General features: G+C 36.2%; 1 protein-coding gene across 1 annotated transcript in view; it reads left to right on the top strand.

Moving 5' to 3' along the window:
- Positions 1 to 20826, top strand: part of vash2 (vasohibin 2) — a 32973-nt gene extending 12147 nt beyond the window's left edge. Inside the window, exons 5-7 of the mRNA XM_077220117.1 lie at positions 5963 to 6344; positions 9348 to 9472; positions 17824 to 20826. Of these exons, the coding sequence (XP_077076232.1) occupies positions 5963 to 6344; positions 9348 to 9472; positions 17824 to 17893 (577 nt within the window). The 3' untranslated portion in view covers positions 17894 to 20826. The remainder of the gene's footprint in view (positions 1 to 5962; positions 6345 to 9347; positions 9473 to 17823) is intronic.
- Positions 20827 to 22794: the final 1968 nt, after the last annotated feature.

The following is a 22794-nucleotide window of genomic DNA, read 5'->3' as shown; positions in this document are numbered from 1 at the left end:
GCATAATGAATGCATAAAAGCAACCAGCTGGATATAAACTAATGCAAATAGACGCTAACAATCGTGACATTAAACATTTGGGACGGGCTTGTGTTTGTTTTTGTCACGTAGTTTTAACCGCTTGAGGTTCTAGTAATGTTAGCGTCTTCTTCTCAGCCTCGACAGCAAACATACTGCTGTTCTCCATTAGTGCAACATCTAGTCAACAAATTAATTGCTCTATAATGATATGAAAACACGAGTGCACTGGAATACCGTTGTTTTGTAAAGTCGTCAAAAGTTTGTCTGCATATTCAAATGAAGACAAAATGAGTGCATTCTTGTTGCTTTGTTCTTGGGATCTATAGCAGAAGTATTCCCCGCAGGTTTCAGAATGTGTGTCTTGCAGATAAGGATGTTGAAATTCACGGCTGAGAGGATCACATGACCCTGCTGATGGGTAATGTGATCCTCTGGTGTCTTCTCATTGTAACACTGGTGTGGGGTTTTGTGAGTGTGTGTAAACACACGCACACAGAGAACGAAACTCAAAAAGAGCTGCAGAGGAACAAAACATATAGAAAGGGCTTGTATTTTATTTAAGAGCCTTTTCAGACCTGTAGATCGTTTGCTTTGTTCAAAAACAGGGACATATTTTGTTACAACTTTTTCTTCTTGGTTTGGTTCGGTTCACTTTCACAAGGCAACATTTCAAAGCGTACCAAAATGTGTTTATGCAAGCCACATGTGAGCAAAACTGTCCTCTCATTGGTCAGAGTTCACCGGTTTACGTTCTCTGCATCATCCATTAAGATGGATTGACAAGTTCACTCCACGGGCTTATTGTGGCTTTATCTGTAGCTGAAATGGCAAACACTAGCTTATACGAATGTACCCTTTATTCCCACTCTGACTGATCAAATCATTCATTCATTCATTCATTCATTCATATACATATATACACATATATATATATATATATATATATATATATATATATATATATATATATATATATATATATATGTGTATATAACATTTATAATGCAGTTAGTACAAGAATCAAGGCTTCGTCTGGACAAAATTCTTGCAATGCTGGGAGAAACATTTTAAAATGAAGAGGCACTCTTTGGTTTTCAACCACAAAAACTCCCAGCATCAGACAGTGCTGCTTTTTATATAACACATTTTCCATTATGAATAATGATACATCTTAGTTTGTTGGTCCGTTGAATCGGATTGCTTTCTCATCTCAACCGAACTGCCCTAGAGTTCATTTTCAATCAGGCCGAGACCAAAATACTACAAAAAGAAATAAAGGGCTACGGTTAACAATCCTTCTTTTGAAGAGATCAAAAATCGAATGTGTTTGCTTTGTCAGTGTCTCTGGACTTTTTATATATGATTCATCAGTGCCCAATTTTCCTAAGGAATTTTTTTTTTGCTTTACATAATAATCAAACTGGAACCATATCAAAATATCTACAAAACAAAACTTGAAACAAGAAAAATTTGAACAAAAGTATATTAAAATGTAACAATTTGAATGTATCTTGTTTCATTTTATTGATCTTGTTTTTAAAGTATATTTAGATATTTTAAAAACAGAGGACATTTTGTAGTGTAGAATTGTAAAAACAATTTTTTTTGTAGTTTTAGTCTGAAGAAGCTAATTTTCTGTTTGTGGACCACTGGAGTCTTTGATTAATAGATGAATATGCTTGTGTTATATAGACTACAAGCGTTCTGTGCTGGTTATTGTCTTTGAAAGGCAGATGGCAAAAAACGAAGCAGTTCCAGGACGTTTCGTTGTGTTGTCAGACACACATGGTTCAACAAATCTGTGGTATGTGCTTGTGCCGTACACAACAGCAAAACAACACAGGCACACCGTTTACTGACAAGTGTGACGATAATGATTCATTTACAGGGTGGTTGTAAAGCATCATTTCCTCATTTTAACAACTTCAAGGCCACATGAATTCAAAATTTGCATCAGAAAGGAGAACAGCAATCATGCCAATCTCTTTCCAGTATGTTTGGACTCTAGTTCTTAAATTACATCATGGATACCCTAAAACAAACACCACTCAGTTTACTGATGTGATTGATGTCAGTAAGGTCAAAAAGTAGTCTTTTTTTTGTCCCTAGTTGCAGAAGAATCCTGGTGTGAACCCTGCAGATAGACTCTCAGCCTGGTGACTCCTGCCATGCCGCAGTGAGCACTGATCGCTTACATAAGACTACAGAAGAGATCAGGCAGAGAGAAGGAAAAGCCTGAGGGGAAGGCTAGTCTAGCCGAGTGTGTGACCAACTTCACTCGCGTCCCTGCAACTTCATGGAATCAGAAGGTTTTTGTTTGACTTGAGATGCTTGGCTTTTTATATTATTGTTAGAGTTTGTTTGTTGAATGTTAAACAACTGACAGTAAAATCCAGTGATGCAAACTACTCGACCTTTTTTTGCAGAACTGCTTTATAGATAAAATGAACTAGTTTAACAATTTATCTTTACAAAGGAACTGAATTCAATGCCTGAACTGACTTCAGCTGAACAATGACACTATTTTCTTTTAAGAGCTGCTGGACAGCCATAATTAACTGTTTGGATCGTTAAATCATTTTCCTGTCATCACTGTAAAGCTGCTTTGAAAAAAAATCTGTAATGTATAAGGCATTATTTAAATAAAGGTGACTTGACTTTTTTCTCAAATATGGCTGTTTTAAATTGAAAATGTACGTGACTCGTGTAACTCCTAACTGAGTGTGACAAGACAAGAAACATTTTACATTTTCGACACATTAGGCATACACATAAAAGTACATGTGTGCATATTTTAATGCTAATAGTATTTACAAATAGTTCAAAATTATTATTTCCCAACCACAATTAGACCTAGAATTTCCTTCACTGTTTTATTTATTTATGCTTTCTAACAATTGCTTTTCTTATTGACTTTCTTGTTGGTGCGTGCCTATGCAAATGTTGTTGCCACAATTCTAGAGAGAGTTATGTGGTTGCTAGTGTGTTCCCATGTAGCTTCTAATGCCAATCAGAGGGTTTTTAAGTGTGTTATGTAGTTGCTAGGAGGTTCTGGATGGTTGCTAGGGTGTTCTTGTTGGAGCTTTTACATGCAGAAGTCATTCCCAACATGCTAGAGTGTTATGAGTGGTTGCCAAGGTGTTGCTATGTGGTTGTTAGTGAATTCTGAGTGGCCAGTGCTAGGGTGTTCTTGTTGCAAAAGTGGTCATCGCCACAATGCTAGAGTGGTTGCTATGGCATTGTTATGCAGTTTCTAGGGTGTTCAGTGTGGTAGCGAGTTGTTACGTGTTTACTAGAGTGTTCTGAGTGGTTAGATATGATTTGAGTACCTCATTGTAAATCTATAGGTCTATTTCTCATATTTCACCCGATTGTTCAATAAAGTAACAACACTCCTCAACAAAACGCATAATTGGATGTGTCATTGTCTCATTTATGTCTGTAGCACAAATGGTTACACTGAATTTCCAAATTTGAGTTTGGAAGCACCACTTTGTTATTTTAAAAGAATAAACGCTATAAAGCTTTCAGTCAGGGTATCGGTTCTGAGAATATACAGACATTTTAGCTGTTACAAATCTTAAAGGCACACTATGCAGGAATTCCGTTTTTGTCAAACAGCGCCCCCTAGAGTCGACATGGAGTACTTATATTTAAAGGTGCAGTGTGTGATTTTTAGCGACATCTAGCGGTTCGGCTGCAAGTTGCACTAAGGGCTCAGCCCACTGCTCACCCCTCCCTTTCAAAGAAGCTACGGTTCCTGAAACTGGACAAACATATCGTCGTCTGAGAGAGCAGAGAATAGCCAGAGTAAGCCAAGAGTGTGTAACATTGTCACTGTTTCTGTACCACAGTCCATTATAAACCACATCATGGATAAAGTTTACAAAGCCATAGTCAGGTGAGGATCAAGGGTCTTAATATATAATAATAGTAATCAGCTGATTGTCTCACAAACGTAACCAGCACATTTCCCCCCACATAGCAAATACGGCGAGGGAGAAGAAACACATGAAACTATATGCAACTATATATTTTTTCTAACAGGATAGTAAAAGTTTAGCTGGCAAATATGAGCTGTTACTGTGGCTGAGCTGGTTAAAGCGTAAAGCCTTGTTTATACTGGACGCATCCGCATGAGCCCAAAAAGGTGCGCGCTGCGAAAATGGCATGATTGTAACAGTGCGCACGCCTCCGCATCCCCTAGACACCATTTACTACACACAATAGGCTTTTTTCTCTGATTTTGGAAACTCCTCTCAATCGACTTAAAATGCTTCCAAGATCGACTTGTCGACCTCACGAACGTGCAGCACATTTTTCCCCACATAGCAAAGCCATAACACAGCAAGGGCGAAAGAACTAAGTTAAAACTTGAAACAATCCAACTACATATTTTACACCACTGACAAGGGAAAAGTCACTACTCACGGTGTTTATGGCTAGCTTCTAGCTTTCTGCTGCTTCTCTTTCAAGGTAGTGACGAAACGCGCTCTGTAGCGCTGTGTGTTCTCTGTAGCGCTGTTTGTTCGTTTTCGGCTAAGGTAGAAACATGATCACACAATATGTCGACCTCCATAGAAGGGGGCGCCTGCGGTTATGTAGATATAAATGTCTCATTCTAAGGTAATAAAAACATTACGGTTTATTAAGTAAGTTCTTTATACACCACTGAAAACAAAGTTATGGATGTCATATTGCATTTCTGTTAATAGATGCTCAACATTTTTACATATTGCACCTTTAACGTTACTGTCGTAAATACCCCTCACGCAGAGAGGCTCTGCACTTTATTACTTTATAATAATAAAGTAGCCTACCGCGTTTGATGGCTTATAACGTTTTTACATGATTGCAGCTAAATTACAAGTAAATAGCCTATAGCCTAGGCATACTGTATGATTTCATATGTGTTTTTTGAGTGTGATGTGAACATTACAAAATGCCAGATAACATCAATAAAGTTACATGTACGTCGCATTATATCGTAACATTGTCCGTTATGAAGTCGTTAGACCTGATTATTGCAATTTATCATTTAGAAATTGTGCTCATTTACACCATTTACAACGTGTAGGCTTATTTATGTCCTGATAATTATGTCAGATATTGACAGCTTTTCTCATGATAATCGCAGGAATCAACTTTAACAGTGAAAGCCTGAGCAAGTAGGACTCTTGTCCGGTTCCTCACACTGTCAGATTCTCGTTTCCTTTTCCTAGACTCTTCCGACCGCACTTTCTTCGTTTTTTCCTTCGTCGGTCTGCCATCACGTCTGAAATGCACGCTAGTGTACTGTCTTTCATAGATGGTGCTTCATATGCATGTGCTTATTGGTATGTTTGAAGTGCCGTAAAGCAATTTGTTACATACTTCCTGAAGCTGAGGCCGGCGGCTTGCCGGGCCAAAGTTACAAGGGTGGTTTTTCCGCTCACAGGCGAGGGAGCAAGACGACCACCATTCAACCCGAAAAAAGTCATATAACCATTCCAATGACTCCGAAGCTGTTGAGTTAAGCTAAAAAAAACTGCATAGTTACCCTTTAGGGTGAGTTTTAAATGAAAAGAGTTGTTAATTCATTCACAATGCCTGATTTACAACACTGCAGATTTTTATTGACCTACTGTAGCTGATTGATTTTCAGGTGTGACTGTAACAAAACTTACTGAAAGCACAAAGACGAATCAGATTTGAAAAATCAATAGTTCACATTAAGTTGAGAAGATTTGGTATTTTACATGAAACACTTCGGTATCCTCCTGAATTTTAACAGAGATAAAAATCAATTTGGCATTTCATTATCACCCCATTCTCAAGCAGCTGCTTTTTCTGGGCTTGAAAATTATTCTGAATGTATCCAACCTGTCTTGAGTAAACCCATCACAAATGAACGTTAACGAAACTGTACTGTCAATAAAGTCCTTGACCCTATTGCCGCTAGCTACCTAACCAACGGTCTGACCTCTGTGGAGCGGTTCCCCATCAGCTTTAAGACCCAGTTCTCCGGACACCACTTCCATCACGTGGTGCTGGGCGTTTACTGTAACGGCCGCTACGGCACCCTGGGTATGAGTCGGCGTGCTGACCTTATGGACAGATCTCTGAGCTTTCGTACGCTCAGCGAGTTGGTGTTCGACTTTGAGGACTCATACCGCCGCTACCAGCACACCATGAAGAAGATCAAGATCGGCCTGTACGTGCCCCATAACCCGCACGTTTTCCAGCCTATTGAGTGGAACTATCTGGTGATCAACGCCTGCAAGCAGGGCCATGAAGACATGCGCAAAGAGCTGGAGAAGCACGGCCGAGACATGAGGATGAAGGTGAGCCAATCAAATTGTATTTTTGTATCATTGATATACTATTATATTTTTCGTTAATATTTTAAATGTTAAAATTTGTATCTTTTCTGGGTTCATTTTAATTTTAGTTAACATGTAGTAATTTTGATGTTGTTTTTTTAGTTTTTATGTATAGTTTATATATGTTTTTGTTAATATTTTAAATTAGTTTAAATTTGTATCTTTTCTGTGTTCATTTTAATTTTAGTTAAAATTGAGTAATTTTGTTGTTGTTTTTTAGTTTTTATGTATAGTTTATATATTTGTTGTTTGTATCATATTATATAGTTTATATAACTTTGTTGTCATAGTTTATTTAGTTTTAGTTATTTTAGTACTTCAGCTTAAACTAAAAGAAAATGAGAAATGTTGCCTTGCAACTAGCCGAAATAAAATACGTTTAGTTATATGTTTAAATGTTAATATTTAATGTTTATCTTATTTTATTTTAAGTAATGAAAATGTTTTTTATGGTTTTAGCTTGACAGTAGTTTTAGTTACTAAAATCACTTGGTTAATAGTTAATAACAAGTCTAAGATTTACCCATATTACCCATGTTTCATTTTACATTTTTTAAATTAATTTTTTATAAAAATATCGTAACTATAATATATTATAGAGATATTTTATGAATATATTATTGATATTCATATTTATGCTGCCTTAAATTTTGCCAAAATGACATATCTTAGGTTTTGGAACCGAGACCTACACTGCATCCGAAATTGAATACTTCCCTACTATATAGTATGCGAAAAACAGTACGCCAAAAGAGTAGTATGTCCGAATACATAGTATTCGAAAAATAGTGGGCGAAAAGTCCCTGGATGACCTACTACTTGCACCGAGATTCAGAAGTGTGCATTCGATGGACACTTTACTATCCCGTCAGGCCATTGGAGGGGATTTATGAATGAAAATGAAGCAATGCAACTGACGCTGGTAGGTCACGTAACAGTAACAACATGACGGATGTAGTACGTCTGAATTTCATTCACACTACCCATATTCATACTATATATAGACTAGAGTATACTTTTTTAACAGTCGCAAAGTAAATTCAAATGTAGTACCTACTCAGACAGTATGCGATTTCGTTCGCAACGCTGATGTCCATCTCAAAAACTAAGCTAATTCAGTGGGATCTAAATAAGGTCAGAATTCATGTGGGAGGTGGAGCCACATAAAAAAAAAATCACGCTTGCGTGTCTTCTGTGTTTTTTGAAGTACACATTTATGTTTAACCCTGGCTCAGTTATGACTGGATCAGCAGAGTTCATATTTGTCCTTGGATGTCTCTTGAAGAGTTGCAGACTAGCTTGAGATCATCTGTACATCAGACATGTTTATCATGTAGACAGTAAAAGTAGGTCATGTGCTCCCAGTTTCTCAGATGTGGCCTTGACTTGACCGCAGTCAGCTGTGACATAGTTTCCATGAATGGCGTGAGCAGAGAGTGGAAATTGCGCTCTGGATGTTTGAAAGGAATGCATGTTTTTATGGATGTTAAAAAAAATGTGGGACCTTTTTTAAAACCTAAATGTTTTTGCAATTAGTCTTTAATGTTTAAGCTATACGAACATCTTAGGGCATGTGATAGGAATGTACGTATATATATTCCTATATTTCTCTCTCTCTCTCTCTCTCTCTCTCTCTCTCTCTCTCTCTCTATCTCTCTCTCTCTCTCTCTCTCTCTCTCTCTCTCTCTCTCTCTCTCTCTCTCTCTCTCTCTCTCTCTCTATATATATATATATATATATACATATATATTAGGGCCGTGAAAAGATTAATCGTGATTAATCGCATCCAAAATAAAAGTTTGTGTTTACATAATATATGTGTGTGCACTGTGTATAATTATTTTGTGTATATATATAAATACACACACATGCATGTATACATTTAAGAAAAATGTGTTATTTATACATAAAATATTTAAATTTATATATAATATAAATTATATATAATATATACAGTATACACAAATATTTCTTAAATATATACATGCATGTGTGTGTATTTATATATACAAAATAATGATACACAGTGATCACGATTAATCTTTTCGCGGCCCTTATATATATGTGTAATATATATATATATGTAATATATATATATATATTTATACACACTTTTCCCTTCAAGATAGAATGTGCATTTTCAGAATGCTTTCTTGTTTCTTCTTTTAAAGTCTTTTTGACTAACTAATTATTAAACTAGTCATCACCTAGTCAAGAACATAAATATATGTCTGTTTGCAGAAATTGCTTGTGCATTTAAGACAACATGAAATCCAAATTGACTTTGAAAGAGTTTGTTGATGTACTGAAAACCCATCACCTGGCATCATCATCATCAGGCCGATAGGTCACTCATTATGAATCTCATTCTAAAAATCAACTATAACAATTGAGAACATCGCAATGTCAAGTTACCTCTCATCTCTTGTGCTCCTCGTGTGGGGAAAGCACAATATATCGAGCGACTGAGAGATTGGGACATCTGTTGTCTAGTAGCATAATGAAGTTAATGAACGTCATCAAGTTAATGAACGTATCTTTCATAATGCTAGGTTTATTTGTGCTGCAGTCACTAATGAGAAAACGCAGTGAGAGCGATTCAGCGTTTGCTCCCTGTGGTGCGAAAAAGTTCAAGTAATACCCGTTTAAAAAACTGATTGTAGATTTGTCGTTTTCTTGCACCGGATCCCTGTCGGGTTGATGATAGGCAGTATTCCTCATCTGTTAGTTTCTCAGCTTGCCTTTTGCCACCTTAAAGATTTTAAGCCCTTTTTTCATTCTAATTGCCCTGAAATCCTAATTTCATGAAGATAAAAATGATCTGTATTACCTCATGCCGCTATATATCATTTGACTTTTTAATTTCACTTGCATAATATATTAGCTTATTCACAAATGTAAAAATAATGAATATAAAATATATGAAACCTATGAAAGTTTTAAAACAACTGGGTTTTATTACAGATCCTCAAGTCGTCCAGCGCTCAGTCTCCAATCAAAGAACGAAGCCGAGGCAAGTCTTTGTCACCGCGCCGCCGATCAGCCAGCAGTCCCCAAAGACGCCAACATGTCCACAGAAGAGACAAATCGTAAGTAATGGATACTTTGATGTTGTGAAATACATCCACTTGTGTGAAAGTCGCTTGGTAGAAAAGTCTCTGTCAAGAAAATCGTAAGCTGTTAGTGGTTTATCGGCAGTGACTCATCATGACTTGCATCTTGCCATGGAAGTAATTACTTAGGGGTTCATTTATTACATATTGACACATTTTTAGTCATCTTCATTTTTTGGGTGCTAATCAGCAGCAGCAGCAAGCAAAAAATCTAGTTTCTATTAGGATACAGTGACAAACATTGCTGGCATGTGAACTCTCGGTTCGGTTTTTGTATTCACATAGGCTATTTCAAAAGCTTACAGGAGCATGTTCAGCAGTAGCATGTAACCTATAGCAAATTAAGATTGCAATTTTAGCGAATATTATCAAAAGCAAAGCACGCTACCAGATGTTGCGGTGAAGTATAAACATTTGATTTTGCGCTGTGTCCAATCTCAGACATGTTTGTGGTCCTTGAACGTGGTGGCTGTCAGAGGTGTTTAATATTACTCCGAATCCAGTCACCGCTCAAACATGCCAGGTCTAACGTTGGGCAATACTTGGGTAGGTTGGGGGGTAAATCATTTACACTATAGACCTTATGTAGCCCCACCCCTTTTCCGTGCTGCGCTCGTTGTCTTTTGTCTTCCGGTCTGTATTTTCAAAGTGATCTTGCATATTTATGAATGAACGGCTTGTTTTAAAATCTTGCCGGTCTACTTACATTTGCTAAGACATCTGCTTTAAACATTACACTATGCATGAGAACTTTCGTTAACTTTACAATAAGTAAATCTACTTCACCAGCTAATTACTCCTCAGCGATGCCATAGCGATATAGGCTACAGAGCTACTACTAAAACGGAAGTTCAAAGACAATATTCTAAAGATGGCTGCGCGCTTGTTTCTCTGGCGCATAAGGTCTATATTGTAAAGCAACAGCATGTACCTTACTTGCTCTTCAGCAGCAGCCTAGAAGATCTTTTCCGCCAAGACCAAGCATATCAACACTGTCATATCCATTACCAAGCCAAACACTCCAAGAGTTGTCATGACAGAAATATACACTGCTCGGCAAAAAAAAGAAAAAAAGAAGAAAAGTTTGGATTTAAATAGGCAAATGCGTAAGAGTCTATGATTGGATCATTATTGCAGCGATTGTGTTTCTAGCTTATTGTATGTTGAGTCTTCTAACTCTAATTGATGGAGTGTGTAGCTTTTCATTTCTTAAACAACCATGTAAGACACATTTTGCCCATATTCTAAGATGGCAATGTCAAGATTCATCAGGATAAAATTGTGAAAGAATAGTTGGGAGTTAGCATGCATGAAGAATAATTTTCACAGATGAATTGGCAGCTCTGAGTCCAGACCTTTTGACACTTTTCCACTTCAAATCGCATTCAGTGTGAACACTCCTTGACATTTGTTGACACTTTTGTAGCAGTCACTAAGGTTACTGAAGACGACACATTGTCTGCTCATGTTCCATGTTCACGCAGTGGCCTTAACCCAGTGCATTCTCATTCGAGTTGGGATGGTGACATTGCGAAACAGCTGGTGGTAATTCGTTGACTAATCTCCTCTAGCAGCACACGGTTGTCAGGGTCTCATGTTACCAAAGCACGACGTCCAGGCATTGACTTTAATGTCTCTATAGCAGCACGGCTCAAGTACTAGCGGAGAAACTCTTTTATCAGGCTGAGTGGACCAGAAAAGCCCTTTTAGCACTGCTGATTACCTTACAAGGGAGACCTCGGGCTGCTTTTGTTTATGCTGTTGAGGAAATAAGATTCCTTTCCTCTTAGTTCGGCCCCTGGGAAATATTGGCAGTGCTCTGCATCTACTAGGAGCAGAGTCATAAAAAGTGACAGTGATAGATAGCAAAGCTTCCTCTCTAAAAAGAAGTGTCTGTTTTAGCAAGACGTAAACACAAAGGGATCCCTAAGCTGTGGAAAATAGATGTAGCGCAGGGAGTTAGGACTAGTTATTTAAGCAAAGTGGCTTTTTAAACGCCCTCTCCTGTCAGTACAACTGCCCTCAGGCATTACACTGGGTTGGCACTCACTCTAATAGGATGTGAGTCCAATGCAACAGCTGTGGTGGATGCGGGACTCACTGACATGTCACGCTCGAATGAACTCATGTATAATCCTTCCATATGAGCATACAGTGATAATCAGCAGGTCCTGTTGTGTTAGCGTTTCAGAGCTCAGCGTCTGGTGATGTAACTTTATCCTCTGATGCAATGGATTATGTTAAAGCCGGTGTGCTTTATTTTGTGTGTGTCGGGGAGTAACTAATGGCGCGGTCACATTTACACATTTTCGCATGCAAATTCCGGTAATTTCAATAGGAATCCACGTGATTTCCCCCAAGCAGATTTCACAACGGGGTCAAGTTGATCATGTAGATTCGTAGAACCGTTTCTCTTGCATTTTTTCAAGTTCATATTTAACTTTTTTTTTTTTTTTTTTTCATTCTAGTGAATCTATTCGTTCTAAAAGGTCCTTTCCGTCATATGAAGCATTGATTCAACTTTTTAGTGCTATACTTATGAGTGTTGTTATTGTTAACTAATACTAAAACCATTAAAAATTATTTTCTGTTAATTGAAATAAAATTGATTACAATATAAATATTAGAAGAAAAAACAATATAAATATTAGAAGAAAAAATTAAATAAGTTAAAATCAAAATACTAAAATTACTAAAACTAACATTTAAAGAAAAAAATCTTTAAAGAAAAAATAGGTTCCAAATAACTAATAAAAACGACAAAATAACATAAATGTGCGAAACAAACTGAAAAGTATTTAAATAAAAGCTAATTCAAAATATGAATAAGTTCTATAAAGTTATGAGACCATTTATGATGAACCAATTCACTAAAATGAATCAGACCTTCCCATTTTAGTGAATCAGATCGTCTTAATTTAAAATGATCTAATGATGGAAAGTCCGGTTGATTCAAGTGAATCAGTTCACTAAGATGATTCATGTGAATGAACAGATTAAAAAATATATATTTTCTGATTGAAGTCTCTGTACTATTTTCAGTTATGTAGATGTGGGTGTTTTTGTTGCATTTGGTATAAATATACCTTTTTAGGATTGACACAATAAATTGAATTAATTAAATCAAAACTTTTTTTACTTAAGTGTAATTATTACTCAAATAAGTGATATGTTTTAAAATGATGCAAGATTATGATCATCAAAGATGCTCATCTAGCATATGTTTGTGTTAAGCAATTTAAAAATACCACAGCAACGTTACCTCTGTGTTCTAGCTTGAGCCCATGAGTTTGTTTAATCGCATGCATTGAAGCGCTGCTGTTGACATGTCTAAAAGAGAGCTCTTGATTGTTGTGTAATTACAATGCTGTAATTATTTAGCCAATCTAATGCACCTCTCAGATGACATGCCATGAAATTATACCAAAGTTTAGACTGCAGATCTGTAGTCCTGCTTCACGATCGAAGCTATTTTTGTTGTGCTCTATAGCACCTTCCTGTCACATGCTCTGAGATGTTAATTACTGAGCGCCACACATACACTCGTGTGCCAGGCAGCTGCTGAAACACACCACCCATTTAACGTCAGCATCACCCGCAATTACACAGAACTGCACGGCACACGCATCTCTTGGCAGATGAGTTTGTTAATTCACTTACAGTGGAAAGAATTCTGAAGTTACGAAATGAATCTGCTCTCCAACGAACCCCCTCAGTTCTGCAGTTGATGATTATGAAGTTTTGCCACTGTGATAAAACCTGCAGCATGTGACAGTCCCTGAAGCTCAAAGGAAACATTTTATACAAATACAACACCTCTTATATATACACACCTCTTAAAGGGATAGTTCACCCAAAAATGAATATTCTGTCATTATTTACTCAACCTCATGTTGTTCCAAACCTCTAGTTTGTGTATTTCGTTCCATAGGACAGGGGTTTTCAGTCTTTTAGATGCCACGGACTTCCAAATATGATCATCCTCATGCAAGGGAACCCCATCCTAAAATTGAAAAGGCATATATAGTTTATTGTACAAAGACCCAACTTATATTGTAAAAAAAAATATTGTGTCTGAAATATTATTTGGAAAATAAGTCACATTATTATGTTTTTTTTTCTACTCTACTCTATTTATTATTTACTTACTGTTTTTTTTTTTTACTTTTCTCTGTAACTCATTTAGATTGAACGTCATGACACACACACACACACACACACACACACACACACACACACACACACGCACACGCACACCCTTCACTATACCTAGAGATTGGCATGGTGTTAGTTCAGTTAACCTAATAGCTGGTTTGATTTGCATTGAGAGATGATCTTATGGAAATTGTCCCATGCCAATCTCTAGGTATGGTGAAGGGTGTGTGATGATCCCTTTTTTATTTCCAAAGGCCAAGGGAACTTTATCAGGATGCATAGTATCCTGGATCCATGAAACAACTGGCCTTTAAAAATTAAAATCTGCCTGTCTCTATGGGAATTTAACATAGGGGTGTCCTGACTTATGCACCCTGTATTTTAAGGAAGAACATTTATTTATTTACGATACATTATTCATTCACAAAGAAAATGAGTGTCCTTAAAGGTTGGATTTTTCCTCATTTTTTAAATTAAGGCATTAAGATCAATTTCCAAAAGATGATTTTTTTATTCCTCTTTTTAGTCAACTTTAGCATGGGTGTGTTCACTTATGCAAAGCACTGTATATATTGTAGTCTGTATGAAGTCTACTGAAACATGTGCTAAGTCTGTTTGTGGAACAAACCAAAATTTCCTAAAAGTTCTTAATTGTGTAAAACTGTTTTTGTACTGTACAGCAAGATATTTGTTTTGTGTACTTTTGTGTTCTATGGAGGAAATAACATTGAATGGCTTTGCAACAACATGAAGGTGAGTAAATAATGAGAGAATTTTAATTTTGGGTATTATTTTAATATTTCTTTAATGTTGCAATAAAATGGAAGCAGCGACAGGATTTCTTCCATTTTGAGTGAGACAGATTATCAACAAAAACAACTATGTGGGGCGAAGTCTTGGTTCTCTGCAACAGTAGTTTATTGGATGGACACAGATCTAAATGTGAGCTTGTAGTCGATTATCAGAAAGGGGCGGAATATGCCGGCCTTAGGAGAAAAGTTTTCCGTTTTCACTACAAAATCTGATTCGGACATTGATTAAAAACTATAAGGTAAAATAAAAAAAAAGAATGATTCGTTCACAATAAGATCTGTAACTTGCATTTGCAAAATAGATACAGTGAATATACTATATTATCAGTATAATATACTATACTATAATATACTATTCCTGTCTATCTCTAATCAATAAAGATATGAAATGCCAAGAAGGTACGATGAAAATATGCATCTGATTCTCTTCAGACTTTCCACATCAAGTCTGTTGAGTGAACGGGAAGTTCCACAGGGAAAATTAGATTTAGCTCTGGTACAACAGATCTGCTCCTGCCCTTTTCCTGAGTCCCTTCCCTGTCAAAGTGCATTATCTCCACTCAGGGCTATTTCTAACACACAGGATGTTTGCTTGTCTACAGGCTCACCCCCGTTTCCTCTGTCTCCTCCTTTCAGTCGTCCTCAGATCTCCACATAAAATGCGGACAAACACTTTCAATGCCACTTTTGTACATCTTGTACCCACAGAGTTTGGAGTGTTCAGAATGTGATGATCTTCCTGAAGGTTGTTCTTCAGTTTTCATGTCAAAAAAGTAGTGCGTTGGGAAAAAAAAAGCTATATAATTATATATTTCGAATATTGGCCTAACTAGACTGAAGATTAAAGGTTGAGTTATAAACGTTTGTTGTTTGTTTTGACTAGTCACTAGCAGCTAATGTTGTCGTGGTGACTAATCCATTTACATTTGTTTGGTAATTTGTTTTTTTTGCCTAAGAAACATTCATTCTTAGCCTGTTATGAAGGAAAGAATTGTAAAAGGTAGTTGTAGTCTACTTTTTGTAAATTGTCGGGGATCTGCTTTGTCACTGATGTGACGCTGAAGCACCCGCTTCAAATAACCAGCATCAGGTAAAAGAACATGGAGGCTGATTGATTATTTCACAAGAGTAGTAGCATGTGATAGACCTTTAAAGGCAACACCAGTTACTGCTGTGCTGGAGATCTGTGATGAAGAGCTTGGTTCTTCATAGCACTGTGTATTCTCAGCAGGACTGAAGGTGGAGGTTGAACATTATTGCGATTTATCTTAGGAAACAAACTCGTGGGAAAGATCAAGTGAGATTGAAACTAGACCAATACAACGGTTAGTTCTGGTCCACAGCTTGCATTCGTGTGAAAGCACTTCAAGTTTTCAATATTTCATCACCGTGGCATTATAAGGTTCTATCTGACATTGAGCTATTCACATATTCCTATTCTGCGTGCTTAACATTTTAATGTTGTGTACATTTTGTAACTTTTTATTTAGAACACAAAAAGGTTCTATTTACAAAGTCGATTGGAACGCAAAAAATTTGAATCTCAATATTTCAAAACCGCTCAGAAAGAATGCTGATAGAACCTTATAATTCCAATAGGGCGACTTGTATCAATTCACTTTTTGGTGTTAGAAAGACTGTTGTCTGTGAAAAAAGAAATTAGCTGGTCATATTATGTCTAATGTCAGTTACTCAATAGTAAAAGTAAACTATGTAGGTTTATTTGTCAGGGACTATATCTCCAAATGGAAGGATGAATTTGCTTGACAAAAACAAATGAATGTGAGATTGTGGCCTTAATATTTTTATTCCTTAGTGTTTTCAGACCACTGTTCAAATGTTTGTGGTCAGTAAGATTTTTCTTTTAATTAATACATTTATTTAGCAAGGATGTTCTAAATTGATCAAAAGTGACATGTAGTAAAGTCATTTATAATGAAAGTAAAAAGATTTCTATTTTAAATAAATGCAACAAATCCGCATATTAGAATAATTTCTGAAGGATCATGTGACAATGAATACTGGAGTAATCATGCTGAAAATTCAGCTTCGCATCACAGGAATAAATTTCATTTTAAAGGGGTGGTAAAGTATGATTTCACTTTTCTAACTTTAGCTAGTGTGAAATGTTGCTGTTTGAGCATAAACAACATCTGCAAAGTTACAACGCTCAAAGTTCAGAGCAAAGAGAGATATTTGCCTTTAAAGAAAAGGACTACAACAAACGGCTGGTAGGGACTACACGACATTCCTCCCAGGTTAGTGACATCAGCAACCCTCATATGTACATAAGCCCCGCCCCCGGGACACGCAGTCCATGTTGAGAAGAGGAAAAGTTGTTGTATAAGAGTACATTTGTGAGTCAGCTCAAACTTCTTTTCAAATGCAATAGAAAGTCACTCTGTGTGCATCTCACAACAGTTCCTATACGAGCGATTTATAGATTATTATGACAGAATATCCTAATTGAAGATAGTTAACTCCACATCAGCAACATAAATTCATTCTACATGAGTCTCTCCATCAGTTTCTGACTCGGTTTTAACATTAAAGGCAGAACAGTTTCTGTCACTTTAGTGTGTCTGCGTGAGGTAATCGCTCTGCTAACACACAAGAGCTCTTGAAACCCCGCCCTCTGAGGCAGCTCATTTGCATTTAAAGGGCTAGGCACAAAACGGTGCGTTTTTGCTAACCCTCAAAAAGTGACAACTTTAACATGCTATATAAAAATATCTGTGGGGTATTTTGTACTAAAACTTCACACACACACACACACTCTGGGGACATCAGAGATTTATTTTACATCTTGTGAAAATGACATTTTACAACCCCTTTAAAATATATTAAACGGTTAGTTCACCCAAAAATGAAAATTCTGTCATCATTTACTCACCCTCATGTTGTTCCAAACCCTGTACGACTTTCGTTCATCTTCGGAATACAAATGAAGATCTTTTTAATGAAATCTGAGAGTTCACTGTCCCTCCATAGACAGCTACACAACTAACACTGACACTTCAAAAAGTTCATAAAGACATCCTTAAAATGAATCCATATAAATTGAGTGGTTTAGTTAAGATTTTCTGAAGAGACTATTGCTTTATATGATGATCAGATTTAATGTAGGCTTTTATTCACGTATAAACATCCATCAACTCACACATCAGTTACAAACAAGAATATTCATTTCATATTTTTTAAATTTATCTTTTTTGTTGTTGTCTTTTTACACTATTTTTTTCACAGAGGTGGTTGATTCCGCTGTAAAACAACTAATCCGTGATCCAAAATGTTTGCCATATTTGTCATTATGCAACATTAATCTCCCAAATGAAACTAACAGAAACATGTTTATTGCAGGCCAGCAGCAGTGGACAGGAAGCCAGCCGAGCTCAGCACTCTCAGTGACGGCTACCAGATCCGCATCTGAGACACTACAGCGTAATCCTCCACACAACATCTTCTTAAACACCATTTAATGCACAATGTCAACTGTACAGTATATTAAACATATTTATAGTTGTAGTTCCGTGTTAGAGGTAACCTGGGCGCCCTTCTCGAATTTAAAAGAGATTTTTCCAGCCATAGCATATTTTTATTAGTGGAAATTTTAAGTAGGAATCAAAGAATCGCTTTGCTAAAGAATGTTTTACCCAAATAATCGTCAAGATAAAACAAATATTCAAGCATATATGTAAAATGTGTCGGGGGAGCTGTATTTTCGGATAGCAGTGAGAGCTGGAGTGTGAATGGATAGTGTTCGGCTGAGAGATGAAAACCTCGGTGCCTCGTGTTGTAGTGTTGGTAGTTTTGGAGACTGACTGTCCCTTTTCTAGGAGAAGACAGAAGCTTTTTTTTGCCAGAGGCGCAAGGACGCAAGGGACCAGAGCATCAGAGAGATACCCATTCTGCTCACAAGAACTGTGTTCAATCCAATTCACTTGTTTTTCGTTGTTGTTGTTTCCTGCACACAGTCACAAACACTCCTGTAATATGGATGGACATGACTTATTGACTGAAGGTTTGAGGCTAACTTACATTGAAGGCTTTGTACTGTTTTTTTTTTCTCATAAAAATATCACGGTTTTAATTGTAGAGAAATAGTTTTTTATTTTTTTGTATTATTTAAAAAAAAATCTTTCTTGTTTTTACCGGTTGTTTAACCAGTACAGTGTTTTGTGGTATGATATTTTATTTTATTTTATTTTTGAAAACAAAATCTCTCAGAGGTGTGAAGGTTGTGAAGGTTGCAAATAATCCTTAAATTTCCACACATTTGTTAGGAAAATAAATATATTTCTTTTTTGCAGCGGCATAGTTATAAGCCTTATCAGCTTGGCTAATGAATCGAAGCAGATAAGTGGATTCTTACGGAGCCCCTAAAGTAACGGGTTGATGGGGAAAAATTATATTTTAAATATAATAAAATAACAAGTTTCCACCATCCCCTGAGAAACTTTGCTGTGAGCGAATGCAAAACTGGTGATGGAAATAATATAAACTGGGAGGAAACAACTACATTTCAATGCTTTTGTTAGCAAACACAAAGTTTCTTGGGGGAACACAATACTTGTGCCACAAACGCAAAAGTTTTGCGAATGCAAAAGCATTGAAATAGAATTATTATCATATGAAGTGGGAAGAAAAACTATATTTTGATGCTTTTGCTAGCGAAGTTAGCGATGGACAAAGTTTATTAGGGAATGCAAAAAACTTGCAAGAGACTAAGTTTTGTGTTTAAACAAAGTTTCTTGAGGGAATGCAAAACTTACAAAAAGCTTTTGGGAATTTTAATTTTTAAATTTTAAATTTTTTCATCACCATGTCCCTTTAGGAGCTCTGTAAGCTCTAACTGTATTAGAAATCACCTTTTACTATGTTCATTCAAGTATACGCAAAATATCATCTCTTTATCGACAGCATATCACTTCAAACTTTCCCACCTCGTGAGAATAAGCTATGCACATGGAAAAGGTCTGCGGATCCGTCCTTCTTGACAGCAGACCGGTTTTTAAAATTATAGCAATGAGATTGTTACTAATTTTTCGGGTTGTGTGAGCCGTTCCTCTCTGATCGTTGTTTATTGGGTGCTGTTGACCAAACTACCACATTATAGCTCATTCTGCCTTGTAATTGGTACCAGCTTTCTATCAAAAGCTATTGAACCACACAAGTGCCAGACCACTGAATATGTCAAACTCATCCTTAAAGGGATAGTTCAGCCAAATATGAAAACGTTGTCATCATTTACTCGCCACAAAGTTGTTCCAAACCTGTATGAGTTTCTTTCTTCTGTTGAACACAAAAGATATTTTCAAGGATGTTGGTAACCAGACTGTTGACTTCCATAGTAGGAAAACAAAATACTATAGAAGTCAATGGCTACCTTCAACTGTCTGGTTACCAACATCCTTTTTACAAAATACCTGTGTTCAACAGAAGAAAGAAACTCATACAGGTTTGGATTAACATAAGGGTGAGTTAATGACAAAATTTTAATTTTTGGGTGAACTATCCCATTAAGGCTGGGGGTTTCTTCTCAGTCACATGAAGACGAAAGGTCACGAGTTTCAATGACATATCAAATGTATCAGGTTGAACTGCTCAGACCCTTTATGGGAGAGAAGCGGTCTGCTGCTTATTGGAAGAATGTGGAGAACATTACAGATTTCTATCATTTATAACTTGTTTGGTCAGATGCGTGTGAAATTGTGAGTGAAAACCTTTTTATGGCAGACAAAAAACAAGTATTAGTTGTTTGAAAATGGGTTTCTGGTTTTAAGGACATGCAATGATCTCCCCTTAAAGGTGCTAAGACATTTTACCCGTATTATAAAATTCAATTATTCTATAGCATTGACTTTTTTTATGAGTGAAGAGCACATTAAAGCGACTTTTCTGTAGCACAATAATTATGAATTAATCTCAATTAAGATACATGTTTGATGGTAAGCATTGCCAAAAGAAAGGAAAGGTGAAATTAATATTCATGAGATTACAAATGCTTTTGTGGAATTTTTGTTTCCATGTCTTAAATGCAGTTTTGTCTGAAAATACAATCAATTTTGATGACTGAAAAATCATTTTTTTCTCAAAACATTTTAGTGACTTCTCAAACTTGTCCTCATGTTTCTGTAATATAGCTTAAATGTACCGCCTAAATAAGAACTTTATAAAATTCAATTGACCCTCAATTGTTTTACACACATTTTTTCCTAAGTCTTACCACAGCTTGCACCATCAATCTTTTTCTGTCATAAATTTGTGTTTCTGAGTCACCTCCATTTCCCCACGAGGAAATATGTCATTTTATTAATCCTCTGTAGCATGTTTTAATAAAACTATGTTTTTCTGTAAGTCGGATTCACGGTTCTCTGTTATTATTTATGCGTCTCTAGAGTAGACCTTATTCAGAGCAGCGCCATGACCGGTATCAAAGCCATAATATACAGGTAAGGTTCCAAAATGATTTGAATGTCCAAAATGTATTTTGTTGAGTAGCGGTATAATAAACAGGTTTATTTTGTGATAATGATTGGCTGAATGTGCATTATGCCTTACTTAGCATAGAAGTCTGGTTTTATAAGGTCTTAAGGTGTTGTTTGGTCATTTTGGACCTAAAAAAAAAGTTTTTTAAATCGCTACTTCATCGGAATGGTACAAAACTCTGTTACTTTTGTGGCAGTCGATATGTGACCACACACACACACACAAAGTGTGGACTTGATTAGAAAAAGCTCAATTGTAAAAAATAATAATAATTGTACTTGTTTTGATCGCGGTCAAAAATTACCCCCATGGCAAATTAATGGGAAATACGCAAAAATAGTAAAATAGAGATTTTTTTTCATGTAAAATATACCTTTCAGCCACAGTTTTAAAAAATGGACAGCACAGACAGCACTAAAACCTCAAAAATACACACACACACACACACACACACACACACACACACACACACACACACACAAATGAACTGGTGTTGCTGTAACAATATGGAAAAATTGAGACGGAAGACTCAAATAGGAAGTTGAAATCGGTTTGATTAAGCTCTGATAAAGCATTCATTTTCAAAACTTCTTTCTCTGCGTTCGGGTTTGACTGAAATAATGCAAAACTGACACTTAAAATCAACATAAAAAAAAAAACCTAAACCATGGTAAAAAATATCCACAACTTGATAAACATAAGTATTTATGCCTAAAATCAACTAGAGAATGTATAAGCCTTTTTATATAAAGCTGTAAAGGAATCTAGTGGTTACACCATGGCATTACATAAGCTTTTCTTTTTTTACTCCCACCAGATGGCACTAATCTGTCTTCGAAAATTGGATTTTAATGGCATTGTCTATTTTATCACGAAAAACTGCTTTAGTTGAAAAGTAATAACATATATTAGAAAAAACATTTTTTTATATATTTTTTGGAATTTTTTTATCACATTTATTGAATAATGAACAATGCCAGAGGGTTAAATCTCTCACTGCATTCCCGTCTGAATATTCAGTGTCGTTGGCCGCTCTTTCTCTCTGTAGGCCAAGGAGCTGCTCTTGCAAAAGAGAAGATTTGAGATTAAACCAGGTGATGTAACTTGAGTTGCCCTAAATCTCACAGCCACACAGTTACAGAACCCAGCCTGAGTGAAGTGTTTCTGCACAGAGGGAATATGCCTGCATTAATCTTCTAACAAAGACAGCGGCAAACCAAAAATCCTTCATTTCTCATCTCTTCTCCCAGGATAAAAGGACTCCTAGAACACCCACCATTGTCTCACTCCTAAAACAGCCCAAAGAGCACTCTTACAGAACAAGTCGTATCATCTGGATTTTAATAATGCAGAAATAGTTTCCCCTTCCCTTTCAGAATATATTTTTGAGCTGTAATGCACGTTTGATTTGCACAGTCATGCAATAATTATTTTTGGAATAGACAAAGTTTCTGCATATTTAACTGATAGGAGAGTTTTGGAACGATGAGGAAAGTGCTGCCTCACACAAATGTTATTTTATTTGGAAGGAAGGAATGATCTTAATGTAACCGAGTTGATTTGATTTTGTAACTAATTTCAAAATCAAACATTTTCATCTTAGCATCAATAGCCTACTGGTACGTGAAAATCACTAATTTCCAGTTTTGTAATAATATATCACAGAAACTGAATATAGTTTCTCATCTTGTCAGTCTTAATAGATATAAAACATGTGGCATCCTATATATCTGTAAATAATATTACACGCTATATGCATGTAGCGTGCATATATAGCACAGTAAGCTTAGTACACTATGTGTGATTTATTACAAATTCCAAGAACTGGGATCAAGTTTGTAC

This window comes from Siphateles boraxobius, unplaced genomic scaffold (assembly GCF_051911475.1).
Source record: "Siphateles boraxobius isolate OS27281-9 unplaced genomic scaffold, OSU_SipBor_1 8, whole genome shotgun sequence".
NCBI lineage: Eukaryota > Metazoa > Chordata > Actinopteri > Cypriniformes > Leuciscidae > Siphateles > Siphateles boraxobius.
This window is presented reverse-complemented; position numbering and strand designations above follow the sequence as displayed.